Raw genomic sequence first — 19,946 nt, forward strand, 5'->3', positions numbered from 1 at the left:
AAGACCACATACATAGATAAAAAAATGAAATGGAATTCATTTTATTTTTCTCCGAGAGGGAGGCGTGTCCCATCCAGGAGACAGGAAGAATATATGTATATCTACATCAACCTGGCTACTTCATAAAATTATTTTTGTCTATTTTTCAAAATGGACAATTGCTGAGCTGATAAAATGGCTGCATCTGAATACTTGCTCGTATTTCTGGAAGATTCTAAGCTGTTCCAATGGATGGAGGCTACCTCATCATCCTCCTAGGATGTGACAGGCATTGTATAAACATTCCAGCCAAACTAATAAAAAGGATTAGTAGACAATATTTCTGCACTAGCCAGATCTGAACAAAGGCAGAGCTGTTTTGAATTCATCATCTCTAACATTGTACTAATGGTTCTTCAGCTACATGCTCCAAACACAATGGGTTTTAACAAGGGCGCCTCATTATCTGAATAGCTTGACCAGAAACCACCCTGTCACATGACCGAGATTTGAGCTGTTGGAATTCCTTTAGTTATATAGCTTTTACATTTTATCTTCACTTGCAGTTTAACCTCCGAAGAGGACCAGACTCCAGGCGAGCAGCCTTCTTTTAACCTCTATCTCTCCCCAAGTCTGATTTCCAGTAGGAACCCTGTATTTCATCTACAGAGTGAACTAATACCAGGATACAAGAATACTTTGCTGCATCATCAACAGACTCAACCTGCAACCGAGCTCCTAGGAGCATGACCAGGAATTCTGCCAGACAAAGCCACCTAAAAGAACTTTCCTTGGGCATTGATTCTGGACTCACATGAAATCATAATTCTTATTTTTATTGTGGACTTTGCCCTGAGCCCTTCTTTCCCTCTTTTATGAACATCAAAAGGGTTAGATGTTGCGAAAGCCCTTCATGCATTTTGTGTGTGTGTATAAAATAAACTAACCCTCTTCCTTTAACCTTATCTCACATTATCAATAGAGGATTAGACAACTCCAAAACTGAAGGTGTGGAGAAAATAAGCCACCTCTTATACAGTGGGAAATCAAAAATCACAAAACACGTTTATGAGTGGGTAGTGAGTGGAGAAATCAGAGCTGTTTTAAATTAAAACCCCTCCTGTCTGTAACATTTAGAACTGTCTATTTCTTTTAATTGCCCCATTAATGCTCTAAACAGATGTAACTGAGAGTCTGCTGGCATGTAAGAAACATGCATCTTCTTTTCTGCACCTGTATCAACAGTGAATATAATTTACACACGATCAAATAAAATTTTTCTCTGTATTTTATTTTATGTATCTCTCTCCAAGTGTAAATGCCACAAAGCTTGTGGTTCAACTCATCAAAGGTGCTATACTTGATGGAATTGAGGAAACATTTGACTTGTATACCTATATTGCAATTTGACCCTTTCTGATTGCAGAAAAGAAACCCCAGCTGCATGCATAAATAAATCCGTCTTTGATCCGATTATGTCTGTGCACATTAGACATCACTATTTTTTGGCTACAAACACTACTTCAGGTCACAAACTGCCTCATTATCATAGCTATTACAGCTGTTTAAAGGTTTTACTTTGGTGGTGGGAGGAATATCATTGCAAAATAAAACTTAATTGAGATATTTGTTTCTGTTTGTTTGCTTTTCAGGTATTATGGCTGGGAATGGCACAGGTTTCATTTGTTGACGGCTGACCCATATTTGGAGCATGTTTTAGCACAGGTTTGGATCATTGTGCCTGAATAATTCATAAATATTTCACAAGAAAAAATAATTAGTGTGGGCTTTTGGTACAATATGGCACTTTATTTTGTTTAATTAAATAATATTATGGGCTGGAGAATTATATTCAATTAAGCAGTCTTTATCAACAAGAAATGGAAAATGTGTTTCACGTTGCAACTGCAACAGAAATATCTGCAGTTCAGTGTTTGACCATTTTTAAATACTTTTATTTTCTGTTAATAACAACCATTGACCAACAGACAGGTTAAGATACAAATTATTCCAAGGTTTCTGAACTGCTGAATATTTGGACTTCTTTTTAATTTTGTATTAATCCAATCTCTATCTCTATTGGCAATCCCTCGTGTCAAGGATGATTCTTTCTTGTGGATGGCTGAATGGAAGTGAGATATCAGCATTGGCTGTGGTTTTGCAAACGGCTTATGAGCCTTTTCTTTGCCTTGTGGGATCTTCCTCAGTGAAGACATCTGTTGTCAGCCAGTAGAGGTGGTGATGGATTGTTGGTTCGAGCAGCTGCCCTCATTTTTTTTTCCTTTCATCATTCTCTCCCAGCGACTGCTGCTGTTTAGAAGGTGTGGATAACAATTTGATGATAAAACACAATTTTTGTTATGGTTGAACATCTGCTTTCCATGTGTTGATGTTAGTCGAGCAAAACTTCATGGAGGCTTTGAGATTGTCTTTTGAGACGTTTCCTTTGGCCTATGTAAGTAGATTTCTGGCACAGCATCGAGTAGATAACCTGTTTTGGCAATTCTGAGTCAGGCATTCTGACATGTCCCATCCATATCAGCTGATATGAGATTATCACAGCCTCTATACTTGACATGATCATGTCTTGGAGAGCACTGGTGTTTGTTTGCTTGTCTTCCCACCTTATTTGTGAAATCTCTCCAAGACAGCATTGATGCTGTTGCTCTAGGGCCTTGATTGGCATCTGTAAGTTCTCAAAGCTTCAGCATGGAGAAAGCGTGGGGAGAACCACTGCTCGATAGACTGAGTTTAAGGTTGGTCTGATAGCATGATTGTTGTAAACTTGAGCATGTAACATACCATAGGCTGAGCTAGTACACTGGATTCAGTTGTGTACCTCTTTCTCAATGTTACCTTTCTAGAGTAGATATCATTAACCCAGCTACACAACTAAAGTCAAGGCCTGGCTAAATGTCAAAAGTGGGGAAAAGAATTATAAGCACCTTACCTGGAGCTGGCCACCGTTATAAACAGGAAAATCAGATTGGGAAGGGGCCATGGACTTAATCACGATTGCCCAAATCGTTTGCTCATTAATTAATTTTATGGAAGATCAGGTGACTTCCCATGCAGGCATGCATTCCTCACCTACCTTCTTTTCAAATGATTTCCTATACAAATTCCTTTAGTGCTAGGACAGTAAAACCTGCCTTTCATAACAGAACATAAGAAATGGAGACTGGAGTAGGCCAAAGAGCCCCTCAAGCCTGTTCTGCCATTAAGAAAGATCATGGCTGATCCTCAACCTTAACTCCACTTTCCCCCAATTCCCCTATCTTTTGATTTCCTTAGACTCCAAAACTATCTTTAATGACCTGTGATTTAGTGCATTGATGAAGTCTGTAGAATAACACAGACCTCAATGTATGTAACTCAATGTAACAATTAGGTTTTTCAGCTGATTAAATTGAATTTCAAGTATGAACTAATGGAGATTATGAAAACAATGGAAAATACTGATTCTCAGCTTCTACATATATCAAGTTTAATAGGCTTGAATAAGTTTGACACTGATGCCATGGAAAGCAAGGTTATAACTCCATATAGATTCATATCCATACTATTATACTTAGGGGAATGAAGTAAAAGTTCATGTTGAAATTCATTATAAACCACTTCTGTACCCATGGTCTTTTTTCCAATAATGCTGGCAATTATATCTAGCATCCCACATGTTAATACGGCATCTCAAAACGTCATCTGAACATCAGGACTGGTGTTGGCCGCTGCAAAGCCCTTATGCAAAAGTGGAGATACTGTCAAACAAATTCTGTCCTCTGTGACTGTGGAGAGGCATCTTAAACAATGGAACATCTCTTAGAGTGCCCTCTACTACCAGAGGCACGCAGCCCTGAAGATCTGAAAGTCTTCAATTCTCAAACCAGAGCCTGCATGGAACAATGGTGAGGGAAAGTGAAGCAACATGACAAGCAGTTGAGCATTCATGATTTTCAACCCAATATTTCAGATTTGACGTGACTCCCATCCATAAGATTTTGCATTAATTTATCTAGATCCCAAGGTCTATCAAAAGTGGTCACTTAGATTTAGCTTTTTCATATAATTAGGCTTTCTATTTTTAAATTCAAGCCACGATTCATTTCCCTCAAGGGCCCTTGCCAAAGGAAATATCAATCTAGCCTTTTAAATTTCCTTCAGTCAGAGCACTTTACAGATCTCTTCACAGAGATAAATGAATGCATAAGTAAAAAAAAATCTTAAAGACTAGAATATTTGTTAAGCATCTATATGGGTTTATATGAACAAAGCACTGAGGTGGTGAGAAAGAATTCAATCAACATACCACTCAACACTTTCTAAGTATTGAGCTTACTGTATGAAGCATCAGATTGAGATGAGCTGGTGCAATGGTTTAGCACAAGATCTTTTCGGTTGGCTGCGTTGTCCCAAGAAAAATGGGTTTAAGTAGTCTCACTGAGGCATGGAGCAGAGCAGAAAACTGCCCACAATTTGTCAGTTCCATTCAAACACCATGAAATTAGCTGCTGAAGGAAGTGAAGCAATGACATCTTGGTAGGATTATGCTACCTCAATTTGGTGGAATAAATGCAGATTTATTTTTCATTTGGCTTTGGAAGTTTTTATCATGGTGAGAGTAAAGCTGGAAAGTGTCCCATTCTCTATTGTCAACAGCCCTTTACCTGCCAAATTCAATTTTGTCCAACAAAATTTAAAATGTTAAATCCACCAGTATCTTGCATGAAAAGTGTTGAATGCTTTAATTTAAACAGGAGCATTTTTTTTCACCGATGAGCCATTTGCTCATGTAGATTAATTTTATAATTCAAACATAATCCAACAAGTGTAAACCATTTATTCCATAGATTTTGGGAAGATGATTACAAGAATAAAATTAGTAAAGGGCAAAAAATTACAACTAGTGACAGGAAATAAAATTAATTTCAAACTATATATTAGCAGTAAAATAAGCTGAGATAGGTCTGCAATTGCACATGTATGAAATACAGCAAATTTCAAGATTATTTAAATGCATTTCACAAGTTATCGCTGATGCCATCTACACCTAAGTTTTATATATTTAATATCAACGCCAAGAATACATTCTACTGATGATCCCTATACAGCATAACACACTAAAATTGTGTGTATCCTATGGGAGATGTGTAAACCATTAGTAATCCACACTTTGGCTTGTTAATTGTTAGTTTCCAGATTTAAATTGGACAAAGTAGTGGTTTCATCTGATTACTCCTATCACTTTTCATTTACTGAGATGATTTTACAATTCAAGGGTGAATTTTAAATTTGGCTGAGGCTGATACAATTAAAGTCTCCTATGCTCACTTTGAGAGCCTTTATGAAATCAGCTAACCAGACTAACTGTAGTTCTTAATGACTGTGGGTCCACAATCCAAAGCCAATGATTCACAGAAATTAGCAACTTTATTCAGAGGCCATGGTTTGAAAAATAAAAACCGATTGGTCTTCTGAAGGTATCATTAAATTGGAAATTAAGCACACTATCAGGTAGAGCAAAGTAGTTTGCCTCTCCATCTAATTTGAGAACATGTGGCTAAGGCTGGTCACCTAAAATGGAAATTTGCCATTTTCTGGCACTACTCACTGTGGAGGGCATCTAAGAATTTAGATTATTTAGAGGCTAAACATTTCTTACCACTGCAATGTTGAAGCTGGTGACCTCCACTACAGACCCCTAAACACTCAGGGATAGGGAGAATCATTTCATTTACACACTGACAGCACCTGTTACAGGAGGGCAGGAAGTGCAACACTGGAAAGACAGCACCCATGCTCAAACTACCACCACACCCCCTACTTACAAGGAAGTTGATATGACTTGCAGCTCCCACAGTTATGAGGGAATAAGGTCAGGGTATGCATCCCACTTTCACTGCTACGCCAACCTCTACACCAGATTCAAGAAAATGTCTAGCTTGTTTGTTGACAAGGAGGCAAGAGATGAGCAAATGCCCTCTTCCCAAGCTCTATCATGTTTGAACACTCCATCATTCCTTTTCCCTGCATGAATTGGGAGCACAGAAACCCGGCATTCCTCTCAATTCTTGCCATCCTCCAGGCTCCAATTTCCCACTATAGTTGAGCTGAAAATCCTCAGGCCCATGTAAAATCAAAAAGTTGATATTTAAAGATACTGATGAAACGAATATGTACAATATAAAAATGAAATGAAAATATACACAACAAATATTCAGAGAATCAGACGTACTTCCAGGGGTTAAAAATTGGAAGCAAAAACATAAACTTGTTAATGCAGAATCAGAAGAGGCCCTACAAAATATTGTAGATCAAATAAAATGTAAAAGTTTACAATATGGATTGAGTATGAACACCATAAAGACAAAACAACGATAATTAGAAGGAATACATTAGAAGCTAGAGTGAAGATTAAGTGGATGGTGTCACACTAGAATAAGTAGATAACTTTGTCTATTTAGGACTAATGATAACAGAAGATGGTAGATGTAATGCACAAGTTAGAAGGATAGAGAGAGACAGGAGTAATTTTGTGAAGATGAAGGATGTGTTAACAAGAAAACTCAAGCTTGCAACAGGAAAAAACTCAGAAGATGCTACATTCTATCCACTTTCCTGTCTGCCTCAGAAACCTGGACAATAAGTAAAGGTCTATGGAAGAAAATAAAGGCCATTGAAATGTGGATGCTGAGATGCATGCTAAAAATTCCATATACAGACCATAAGACAACTGAAATTTACACCTGAAATTGCAAGAGCAAATATAACTTATAACTCCAGTGAAGAAACTGTCATTATCTCAGCCATTTGATCAGAGTTAAAAAAACTAGAGATCTCTTCTAGAGGGCAAAGTGGAGGGCAGAAGAAAGAGGGATCGACCTAATCTAGAGCGGTTGCAGAGCCACAGCGGATATGTGAGGATGGTACAAGACAGGCGAATGTGGCATACCATGACAGCAGATCTCTTGGCAGAAGCAGATGAAACATGGTGCTGCAGGGAAGAGGGAAATCATGAGAAAACAAGAGAGAATGTCATCTTCAACATTATTGTGAAACCCTAATCGGTTATAACTTTTTTTTAAACTGGTATTCAAACTAAACTGCACTGCAGGCATGTTTTACAATCACTAGCTCAACCACTAGATGGAGCTCTTAGAGTTAAGAGGGGAGGAAATTATCAACAATGATCCTGCTATCCTGCTGCATAACACTTATGCATGCTGCTAATGCAAATACTTTATAATGGCTGTGGATTAGTGCATGTATCAAAATGTCTCATTGTTAGAGCATGTTAGCTGGATATATAAAACAGTCATATGGCTTTAGAATTAACCTATATGCTATATAATGATAATCTTATAATATCTTTTAAACACTGGTCCTCGCACTCTGAAGATGCTATGTGCCAAGGGCCTCTCATTTTTGGCCAAATTATCATTCTGCATGCAAGTCTAAAGTGAGCTAATTAACTGTGCCAACACTAAATGCATTCTTGCATATCAACATGCGTGTTTCTGGTAGGTTTGCTGACAGTTAGGAACTAGCAGGAAACTTCCTGAAAAACATTAAATGAGAAATGAAAACGATGGGTGACTTTCCTTTTCCCATCCTGGTGATAAGAGCCAATTTAAAATCATAATCCAAATGACATCATCATCACAGGACGCAAAGCATTAGCACAAGCATTCTAAAATAGTTTTCCAATTAAGACTCTCAAAAACATCCAATTCAGGTTAGATTTAATTACCATTCCAGCCTTTTTCAACTATGGAATTGACCATGTATACAGATATGTACTAAATTAAAAAGTAGCCATGAATGAAATTTACAAAGTGGAAGTCATTCAATGTTAAGCAATAAATAAAAGTAAAATCTTCCGGACGTTGGTCACATTTTTAAAATAACATAACCAACCTGTAAATTCAGACATTTATAAACTTGCATTTTTCAAAGGAAAATGTTTGTATGAAATTTACCAACACAAGATTAGTTACTTCCTGGTGCCAGGCTATGCAAATCTATGGTAAACCAGTTGCTTTAGGCACAGCTTTATACAGGATTTTAAAAACTCAAAGCTTGGAGGGTGGGGGGAGGTTGGGTGGGGGCGGTGAGGTATGACATATGCATTGGGGTGGTCTTTCTACTTTATTAACAAAAAAACCAATTACTTTTCTCCAGTAAAAAAACATATGTAATTTTTCTATGAAGTTTACAATGAAGTTACCATGAACTCTAGCTCATTTACAGGTTGATGGACATAGGTTTGTTGACAATTAGGGCCAAGCAAGCATCTTATAAAACACTTAAAGCTAAGCTGATTAATGGTCTTGACTTTTGAAAGTAGATTGCATGAATTGCTGAAAATGGTTAGAGGGCATTTTAAACTTAGCAGAATCCTAATCTATATTTCTGTATCTAGAAACAAATTGCAGATATATCATCTCTCAGCAGGTTGCAATTTGTTTTAAAAAATAAACTGGTTCTATAAATTTACTGTGTATAATACAACTCAAATTTTCCAACAAGCACCACCTAAACACTGTTTACAGGAAGGCAATTTCATTTGTACTTCAACATGGTTACAATTTTTATGAAGGTTTCATAAAACCTTTATGAAACAATTTTATGAACACCAGTTAAGTGACTTGCACACCTGCAAGTTTATAAATTTCTGATCCTGATCTCTACAATTACCATTGAAAGCTGGAATCACAAAACATAGTCCTCAAAAATATGACCACAATTGCTGGATGAGGCAAAATGACTATTTATTGATGTTGAGCTTGATTTACACCATTCTTCCCAAGTTCTCAAAATAGCAAGGACAAAGGACAAGCAAGATAACAAGCTGGTGCTAAAAATGCCCAGTTCAATGTAGTAGGTAACACACCAGTAAAACTGGGAAGTACTCAATTTAAAGTTCATAACATTAACCTACAACTACAAGATCCTCATTAATGAACTCATATGGTGGCACTTCCAGGTTAAGTGGAGCTGGGCCTTTCCTGATTCTCCCTGATGAATCGTAGTGAGATCCATGGCAGGGGCAGTAGTAGCCACCATAATCGCCAGCATTGGCTATTGGCACACATCCCAGATGAGTGCAGACACCAATAACAATCATCCACTGTGGATCTTTCACTCTGTCAGAATCTAATTCTGGGTCTCGCAACTCAGTTAAGGCCACTGCCTGTTCGATCGCAATTTCCTTGGTTGAACGGTGGCGAATGAAAAGAGGTTTGCCTCTCCATTTGAAGGTCATGTTCTTGCCTTCTGGGATTTCGTTCAGCTTGACTTCAATCTTGGACAATGCTAACACGTCAGCAGAGGCACTCATGCTTGAGACAAACTGAGTGACAACATTCTTTGCAGCATAGGCTCCCATAACAGCTGTGGTTCCCGTTAGTAAGTAGGAGAACCCTCTCCTGATATCACTGCTGTCTTGCGACGATTTCCTGGGGTCTTGAACTTCTTGTCGTCTATATTCAGAGAAATCCGGAACTTTAATATCACTGTGTGCATATCGAACTCCAGATGCAACTGTGCAAAATAAAAAGTCAGAACATAAATCATTTTTGTACCAGACTCTCAACATGGTACCCTTAAAAATAACCTCGATTTGCTAAATCTTAAATCATCTAATTACCATATAGGTGTTTGTTCTCCTCTAGCATTCAATGGGCAATATAAAATCTCACAGATTCTTTATGTAATTTTCTCATACCTGGTAAATCTAAGCTTGTATCACTACTATTGGCATCCCCTGCTCAACAAGGAAGTGTTCGTTTGCAGAATAGCTTTTATTTTCTTTCGCTGCCTCAAAACAACTTTAAAATGCAGCAGTAAACATTCACAACTAAAAGCATGTATTTGTATAATTTTTGCAACTTTTGAAAAATGTTAATTTTACTGGAATTTCAACACTAATGACTGACTTTACAATAGAAATAAGATGTTATGATGGCATGAATATGTTAGGTAACACATTCAGGTAGTATAAATTATTCTGAGACAGTAGCAAATTTGCAGCTTGTTCTCCTTTTCCATTGCTCAATATTCTTTTCTATTGATGTCAGAGTGCCAAGTGAGCCGTCCATTCACTCTTGTCCATTTTCTGCTAGTGCACAAGGCAAATTTATAACTCGAGATTTCTATATCATGGCTGTCTTGGCCCACAACTCCAAGCAGTAACTCTGTTATTTAGGCTAATATTTCTGGGTGTTTTGTTTGAACCAGGTTTGGCTCTTTAGTACTGTTGCCTCAAATGTGTTCATATCTGCAGTTTGAGATACATGCAAATTAAGGGAACATTGACCAAACTCTACTGGTAGCCCAATAGTATATACATAAGCAACCCAGAGTATAAATGCTTGGACACTCCTGATTATAGTGTTACTTGCCAGCTCTCACCTACTCTGTTGCAATTTAAATACATTTAATTACAAGCTCTGGGAAAAAAACTCCATGCATACTACCTTTCCAACAGTACCACATCCAAATGGTTGTGTCAATAATACTAAACCCACCTCTTCAATCATGCTCTCAATCACCTTATCTACAGCTTCTCCCAACTCTAGTATCTGATCAGTGGGAAGACCTTGGTACATTTCACTACATTAAAAGCACTAGTTAAATGAAGCTATGTTGGCAGGTTACTTGATCATAGCCCTTAATCTAACTTGCCATTGCATCCTATTGGACGCTATCTGCTGCATTTTACCCACTGACATTTTTGGCCTTGTTATCTCATGATTTTAAATGAACCTCCCATATCTCCCCTTTGCTGAGGCTGCCTCTAAGAAGTTAATCTTTTCTCCTTTTTTCCCCCAGCGTTATTGATATTATGAATAATGGGCCTTAATCTTCTTCCTGCATTTCGCATTGTTTATTCAATGAGAGCTTCTATCAACTTACTTATCGATCAATACCATGTTCTTATTGTAATGTTCCACGGTTATGAAAAACATCTTGAGTGAAGATTTATACTTCTATATACAAATCTGGCAATGTGGAGGATAAACCTAGTGTGGGGGATCAGCATGTCAAATTAATTTCAACTTATTAACTATATATTTTGCTATGTAGTAACGGAGATGCTCTCAATTTGGATCATAATTTCCCAGACGAGGAATACATTCTTAATTCAAATCCAAATGCCAATATCAGCAGCACTGTAAAGTAAATGAGGCAAATGCCACAACTGAAGGCAGTGAAGCCCACCTGAAGAGATTCTTTCATTGATGCCTCAAGATATTAGTCTTAATTAATGTCCCTGAAGCCACAGACCAACTTTTAACATTGAAGGAGAAAGAAAGATAGACTTTCCGCCAACACATTGTTTGGGGAAAAGGTTTGCATTTAGTGAGGTGCCTTCAATACATTATCAAAAATTTACAGTCCCGGACCACATTGAGGCTTAGATTTTCAAGAACTTGATTTCATTTTTCTTTGGATATTTGCGATACTTTAGTTAGAATTGAAAAGTGTACTTCAAACTCTTAACCTTGAACACTCACAGTTTGGGACTTCAAGCTGTAACAGATATCAGTGACTCAACTGTAGATTTTAAAATTGAAATCAATTGCAAGTCACATATGCTTTATCAAAGATAAAATCATAATCAAACTTCAATTCAATAACCAACTACATAATGGAAGAAATAAAAATATTTTAATAGGCAGCTACAATTGTGTACACAAGTATATTACTGAAACATTGAAACAGGAGTAGGCCAACCAGCCCCTCGAGCCTGCTCTGCCATTAACTGCATCTAACTGCATCCACCTACCAGGCTGCATATCCCATAAGTATCCTCGGCTAGCAAAAATCTATCAATCTCAGACTTAAAATGATGAATTGAGCTAACATCTATTGCTTTTTGTTGGACAGTGTTCCACATGTTTACCCTTTGTGTGAAGAAGTGTTTCCTAACTTCTCTTGTGATTGGTCTGGTTCTGATTTTAAGGTTATGTCTCTTTGTCTTAGATTCCCCCAAAAGCAGAAGACGTTTCTCTCTGTCTGCCCTACCAATTCTCTCCTCAATCTAACCCTTGGAGCTTTGATAATATGATGGTACATCAGGACTGCGCTCCTTCTAATGCCAATGTATTGTTTCTAAGGTGCAGTGCCCAGTACTGCACATTGTATTCCAGATATGATCTATCCAGGACTTTATATAGCTGTAGCAAAACTTCTTCCTCCTTAAGCAACTGATAGGGGGTGTCTTTGTCAGAAAAGCTCTCTTGCTCACAGACTACTATTGGCCTTCTAGTTTTAAAGGCTAACGTTCCATAATTATTTTTATTTTGTATCTGACTATTATATTTTAGTGATCTGTGTACATGGACCCCAAAATCTGTTTGGTCCTCCCCTGTTCCTAGGTGTTCATTCAAAATAATGCTCCGAACTATCGTTTTTGGTTCAAAATGGGTGACCTCTAACATGATATAAAAACAAAAAAACTGCGGATGCTGGAAATCCAAAACAAAAACAAAAACAGAATTACCTGGAAAAACTCAGCAGGTCTGGCAGCATCGGCGGAGAAGAAAAGAGTTGATGTTTCGAGTCCTCATGACCCTTCAACAGAACTAGGTGAATCCAAGGAAGGGGTGAAATATAAGCTGGTTTAAAGTGTGGGGTGTTAGGGGAGAGAAGTGGAGGGGGGTGGTGTGGTTGTAGGGACAAACAAGCAGTGATAGAAGCAGATCATGAAAAGATGTCACAGACAACAGAACAAAAGAACACATAGGTGTTGAAGTTGGTGATATTATCTAAACGAATGTGCTAATTAAGAATGGATGGTAGGGCACTCAAGGTATAGCTCTAGTGGGGGTGGGGGGAACATAAAAGATTTAAAAATATTTAAAAATAATGGAAATAGGTGGGAAAAGAAAAATCTATATAATTTATTGGAAAAAACAAGAGGAAGGGGGAAGAAACAGAAAGGGGGTGGGGATGGAGGAGGGAGCTCAAGACCTAAAGTTGTTGAATTCAATATTCAGTCCAGAAGGCTGTAAAGTGCCAAGTCGGAAGATGAGGTGTTGTTCCTCCAGTTTGCGTTGGGCTTCGCTGGAACAATGCAGCAAGCCAAGGACAGACATGTGGGCAAGAGAGCAGGGTGGAGTGTTAAAATGGCAAGCGACAGGGAGGTTTGGGTCATTCTTGCGGACAGACCGCAGGTGACCTCTAACATGCCTGTGCTAAAACCCACCCTGTCAGGGTTTTGCCTACACAATTAGTGATGGGGTTGACATAAGGGCAGGGTGGAGTGGAGTTGGTGGGGAACAGGACTATTATCAGGTCCAAGACTAAATTCAGAAGCCTTAGTGACATTTCAAGTACTCAAGATTTGCCCAGTTCAAAAATAAACTTGGATATTAGACTCAGTGTATCTACAGCAATTTCCTTGCTAAAATTTTTAACTCTTAAAATTACAAAGCTTTCATGTTTATCATCCAGGTGTTGTCTAATAGTATTTAGTTATAGGTATCATCAATATGCTTCAGAGTTGGGTGACGGTGGGAGCATGTCAGCAAACATTTAGTGAATAGTAAAGGGAAACATTTGCCAATAACAAAGATGATATTACAATGAAAATTTAAGAAAAAGAATTGCATTTATATAGCACTTTTGACCACCATCAAATGTTTCAAAAACCTTTACAGCCAATGAAGTACTTCTGAAGCGTAGTCACTGTCATAACCTAAAAAACGCAGCAGCCAAATTGCACACAGCAGACTCGCAACAGCAATATGATAATGACCAGATAATCTCTTTTTGCGATGTTGATTGAGGGATAATGTTGGCTAGGACACAGGGGATAACTCCCCTGCTCTTCTTCACAAAGATGGCTTATTTTACATCCAAGCAGGGTGATGGTGTCTCGGTTTAATGTCTCATCTGAATGACGGCACCCCTAACAGCGCAGTGTAGATTGTTGTGCTCAAGCCCTGGAGTGGGACTTAACCCCAGCACCAGAGGCAAGTGTGCCACCAACTGATACTAGATAATAAAATGCCTAGAAAAACCAAGACCAGGGCATGGGGGTGGGAGGGTGGAGAGAAAAAAATTGGAAGCACTATACTGTGTAAGCATTTCAAACTGGTTCTAAATACAGCATGAAGCCACAAACCCAGTTTGCATAATTCAGGCCCCAATAGATTACTGGAATATTTTAATACTAAGTAGAATTTCTTACAAATGACATACTCAGTGACCTATGTTTATTATTCTGTACATATTTTAAAATGTGTTAAATGGAAGGCAAGTTCCATATGAATGCACTTTAAGGCATTCCTATGAGTTGCCTTTTGCAAAAACTAACAATGGTAGGAGTGCAATCTTCTCCAGCATGTTATCCAAGAAAGGATGATAGAATTTAATGAGAACTCAACAAGGTTCTTGGGGATTGGAGAACTTACAGCATGCAATTTTAAGATAACACTTACACCTGCTGATTACCAAGTACCGCCATCCCTCAGCTGATGAATCAGTACTCCTCCATGTTGAACAGCACTTGGATGAAGCACTGAGGGTGACAAGGGTGCAGAATGTACTCTGGGTGGGGGACTTCAATGTGGCTCGGTAGCACCACTACTGACCAAGTCATAAATTACATAGCTGCTAGACTGGGCCTGCAGCAGGTGGTGAGGGAACCACCGGGAGAGAAAAACATAATTGACCTCATCCTCACCAAGGTGCCTGCCACAGATGCATCTGTCCATGACAGAATCGGTAGGAGTGACCACCGCACATTGTGGAGTCATTGTAGAGACAAAGTCCTGCCTTCACATTGAGGGTACCTCTATCGTGTTGTGTACCACTACCACCATGCTAGATGGGGTAAATTTCAGACATCTAGCGACTCAAGACTGGGTATCCATGAGGCGTTGTGGGCCATTAGCAGCAGAATTGTACCCAAACACAATCTGTAACCTCATGGCCCAGCATATCCCCCACTCTACCATTACCATCAAGCCAGGGGATCAACCCTGTTTCAATGAAAATTGCAGGAGGGCATGCCAGGAGCAACATCAAGCATACCTTAAAATGAGATGTCAGCCTGGTGAAGCTATAACACAGGACTACTTGTGAGCCAAACAGCATAAGTAGCAAATGAGACAGGGCTGAGTGATTCCACAACCAACGGATCAGGTCTAAGCTCTGCAGTCCTGCCACGTCAATTTGTGAATGGTGCTGGACAATTAAACAACTCACTGGAAGAGGAAGCTCCACAAATATCTCCATCCACAATAATGGAGGAGCCCAGCACATCAGTGCAAAAGATGAGGCTGAAGCATTTGCTACAATCATCAGCCAGAAGTGCCGAGTGGATGATCCATCTCAGCCTCCTCCGGAGATCCCCAGCATCACAGATGCCAGTCTTCAGCCAATTTGATTCACTCCACGTGATGTCAAGAAATGGTTAAAGGCACTGGATACTGCAAAAGCTTTGAGCCCTGACAACATTCTAGCAATAGTACTGATGACTTGCACTCCAGAACTTGCCACACCCCGAGCCAAGCTATTCCAGTACAGCGACAACACTGGCATCTACCCGGCTATGTGGAAAATTGCCCAGGTATGTCCAGGACAAAGCCAAGACGGTGAATTACCTCCCAATTAGTCTACTCTCCATCATCAGTAAAGCAATGGAAGGGGTCATCGACAGTGCTATCAAGCGGCACTTGCTTAGCAATAACCTGCTCGCTGATGCTCAGTTTGGGTTCCGTCAGGGCCATTCAGCTCTTGACCTCATTACAGCCTTGGTTTAAATCTGGACAAAAGGGTTGAATTCCCGAGGTGAAGTGAGAGTGACTGCCCTTGACATCAAGGCCGCATTTGACAGAGTGTGGCATCATGGAGCCCTAGCAAAACTGGAGTCAATGGGAATCAGGGGGAAAACTGTCCACTAGTTGGAGTCATACCCGCATAAAGGAAGATGGCTGTGGTTGTTGGAGATCAGTCATCTTAGCTCCAGGACGTGATGTCTGGAGTTCCTCAGCCCAACCATCTTCAGCTGTTTCATCAGTGATGATCTTCCTTCCATCATAAGGTCAGAAGTGGGGATGTTCGCTGATGATTGCACAATGTTCGGCACCATTCGCAACTCCTCAGATACAGAAGCAGTTCATGTCCAAATGAAGCAAGACCTGGACAATATCCAGGCTTGGGCTGAAAAGTGGCAAGTAATATTCCTGCGACACAAGCATCAGGCAATGACTATCTCCAACATGAGAGAATCCAACCATCGCCCCTTGATATCCAATGGAATTACCATCACTGAATCCCCTACCATCAACATCCTGGGGGGGTTACCATTGACCAGAAACTGAATTGGACTAGCCATATAAATACTGTGGCTGCAAGAGCAGGTCAGAGACTGGGAATCGTGCATCAAATAACCCACCTCCTGACTCCCCAAAAGCTGTCCATCATCTAGCAATAGTACTGATGACCTGCGCTCCAGAACTTGCCGCACCCCGAGCCAAGCTATCCCAGTACAGCGACAACACTGGCATCTACCCGGCTATGTGGAAAATTGCCCAGGTATGTCCAGGACACCAAGACGGTGAATTACCTCCCAATTAGTCTACTCTCCATCATCAGTAAAGTAATGGAAGGGGTCATCAACAGTGCTATCAACAGTGCACAAGTTAGGAGTGTGATGGAATACTCCCCACTTGCCTGGATTAGTACAGTTCCTACAACACTCACGAAGCTTGACACTGTCCAGGACAAAGCAGCCTGCTTGATTGGCACCACATCCACAAACATTCACTCCCTCCACCACCGACACACAGTAGCAGCAGTGTGTCCCATCTACAAGATGCACTGCAGGAATTCACCAAGACTCCTTAGACATCACCTTCCAAACCCATGACCACTACCATCTAGAAGGACAAGGGCAGCAGATAGATGGGAACACCACCACCACCAGGAAGTTCCCTTCCAAGTCACTCATCATCCTGACTTGGAAATTTATCACCATCCCTTCACTGTCGCTGGGTCAAAATCCTGGAACTTCCTTCCTAACAGCACTGTGGGTGTACCTACAGCACATGGACTGCAGCAGTTCAAGGCAGCAGCTCACCATTACCTTCTCAAGGGCAACTAGGGATGGGCAATAAATGCTGGCCCAGCCAGTGAAGCTCACATCCCATGAATGAATTTTTTTAAAAAATATGTTGTATTTTACAATTCAACCAAGAAAATGCCAAACAGAAAAGGATCAGTGTTATTTCAGTTACAGGTACTGAACTGTTATCCTTCTGGGTCCCAGTACCACACAATCTGATAGGCCTCAGTGGAAGTCAACTTCTGTAAAAAAAAAATCAAACTACTTAAGGGGATAATGATACCACTGAACCTGAGTAGCTATCTACAGTAGTTCCATGTTTATAATGCCTCTCTAAACTTCTCCCTTCATGTAGGCCCAGTATATGCTGTTACCAATAATTGAACAACTGTTCATTCCATTTACATTGGGCTCTTGCACCAGAACTTGCAGTGCTATTAGAAAATCAAAGCAGTGCAATGTCCTGTACAGAGGATCTGAAACCTGCACCAGCTGGGCAAGCCATTGGGTATCTCCTTAACCAATCGGACTGAAGAATTCTTACTAAGGTACACAGAGTCCGAACTAGGAAATATGAATTAGAATAGTTAATTCAATGTCAAATCAGGCAAAAAAAAATAGACATGGGAAAAAAGGGTGGCATTAAGATATTAAATCTAAAACAATTAAGATCAAAAGGAAAGTTCCTACACACTTGTAACAGTTAATTTTCAGTGCCAAAGAGGTCATTCAAACACAGGCCAGGCTACGAGAGAAAGGCAGGCAGCCAGAGTAATCATTTCCAAAGTTCTCACTTATCCTTAACCTGTGAACGTGGATTGGGCCAGCCCCAGAAATTCCCACAAGGCGGCCCACAAACTTTACCACTACCCCGCAGTGCCAGATGCCAACATTCAGAACTGTTGGGCTAAAGGGTAAACCAGAAATTAAGAAAAAATGGAATAGGGGTTGCAACCTCTCTCACTCCAAATAGATATAATTTTTTTTCCACCCAGGCTCCAGGAATTGCAGGTGAACTGTGCATCATTGAAGTGACCTAAAACTACAGTTTTGATGAAAGGCCCCAGCCTGTAACATTAACTCTGTTTCTCTCTCCAGAGGTGCTGCCTGACCTACTGAATATTTTCAGTATTTTCTGTTTTTATTTCATATGTCCAGCGTCCACAGCGTTTTGCTTTTTGGCCTAAAGCTATTCTGGGCACTAGTTAAGAGAGTTAAAGGTGTAGTATCGGATACAGCTGTCAGCAGTGCAGTATCAAATTGGCCAAATGATTTCCCTACAGCTCTGCCTTTAAAACTGACTTCTCGCATTTTCTTGATTCATTGACCGACTTATAGCAACTTTCCAATTCACAAGGTCACTGAAACTCCCGGCCTGAGAGGAGAGTGAGCCCGAATAGCCTCGATAACCTCTCCTTCAACAGCTCCCAATGACTGAAAGCTCAACGGAGGCGGCTTCCCTCCCCGTGAGAGAGTACTCCCACTGTTCAAACTCTAGGCCTGAGCCACGCTCTCTCCCTGCCCCACTCACCGTTGAGGCCGGCGGTGACGGCGGGGCCGGTCCGGGCCGCTTGGCCCTGCATCGACTCCCTACACAGGAACGGCCTCTTGAGATCCACGATCACCGCATCGGCCTTGGACACCGGGCCGGACACCAGCGGCTTGAGTTGTGACGCCACGGTGTTAGTGGTAGCGGACAGGTAGGGGCCAAAAGGCCCGGAGCGAAACATCAACGACAACATCAGGAACCGGGAAGCAGCCACAACGACCTTAACCCAGAGGACAGAAGAACAGGCACTGCGCAGGCGCCGAGTCGGCAACCACGGCTCTGCCATCGGCAGGCACTGCGCAGGCGCCGAGTCGGCGGGCACTACGCTGCCATCAGCGGGCACTGCGCAGGCGCCGAGTTGGCGGGCACTGCGCAGGTGTTGAGTTGGCGGGCACCGCGCTGCCATCAGCGGGCACTGCGCAAGTGCAGCTTCGGAAAACCGAAGATTGTTGCATTTGGATTCTTACCTGGTGCAAGGTGTTTACACAAAAGCAAAATACTGGGGATTCTGCAAGTTTGAAATAAATACAAAAAATGTTGGAAATGCTTGTGTTTTTTATTGTAATCACACAGACTTGAAAGAATATGGTGAGCACCTGGTTTAGCCATCCTCAGCTGAATTGCATAATAATAATGATATTTTGTTCAAGAAACAAGTTCGCGGCCCAAAGGCTGCTGCAGTGTAACTTATGTCAAAAAGTCATAATAAAATAAATAAGTTAAAAACATGGAAATATGACAAGCATGTAGCAACAAAATTAGACAAACAAATTCAACAGATAACAGGGAAGAGGGTGGGGGCATGATATTAAAAGAAGGAATATTGAATTAAAATTACAAACCAATACACCATTCCTACATTACAGGCACTGAAGTACATACAGATTTCAACATTTAAGCCCTCATTATTTAGCATTTTTAAGCACTTAGTATTTAGATATTCACTTGTGTTGCCATAGCTTCCAGGGCTATGGGCCAAGCACTGGAAAATGGGATTAGTGTAGTCAGATCCTCGTTGACCGGCATGGACACGATGGGCGAATGGCCTCTTTCTGTGTTGTAAACGTCTATGAGTCACTTGACAGAGGACACAAACCAAATAAGGAATAGGGCTACATCGTTAATTCTCCATGCACTTAGCATTTGAATTTAGCTGAGCCTCTAAGTTGCTTCCTGGGCGCAGTGGCATTAATCAGTTCTGAAATTGGGTAGATTGCATAAGGGATTTTCCAAACTTAGTACAAATATGAACTCTTCTTGGCTGTAGACTTTCAAGTTTTGTGACGTGAAGTGTGTTCTCAAATGACTGGTACTGAAGGCCTAAACTCAGTCTCAGCACAT

At 40.4% G+C, this 19,946-nt stretch overlaps 1 protein-coding gene across 1 annotated transcript; it reads right to left on the reverse strand.

Moving 5' to 3' along the window:
* Positions 1-4,802: 4,802 nt before the first annotated feature.
* On the reverse strand, positions 4,803-18,883 carry LOC121280131 (cytochrome b-c1 complex subunit Rieske, mitochondrial). Its single transcript, XM_041191807.1, has 2 exons — positions 18,588-18,883; positions 4,803-9,519 (listed from the first exon to the last, which is right to left on the reverse strand). The coding sequence occupies exons 1-2, from the start codon at positions 18,796-18,798 to the stop codon at positions 8,909-8,911; spliced, it is 822 nt and encodes a 273-aa protein (XP_041047741.1). The 5' UTR covers positions 18,799-18,883; the 3' UTR covers positions 4,803-8,908.
* Between the last annotated feature and the right edge of the window lie 1,063 nt (positions 18,884-19,946).

Source organism: Carcharodon carcharias, chromosome 7, assembly GCF_017639515.1.
Source record: "Carcharodon carcharias isolate sCarCar2 chromosome 7, sCarCar2.pri, whole genome shotgun sequence".
NCBI lineage: Eukaryota > Metazoa > Chordata > Chondrichthyes > Lamniformes > Lamnidae > Carcharodon > Carcharodon carcharias.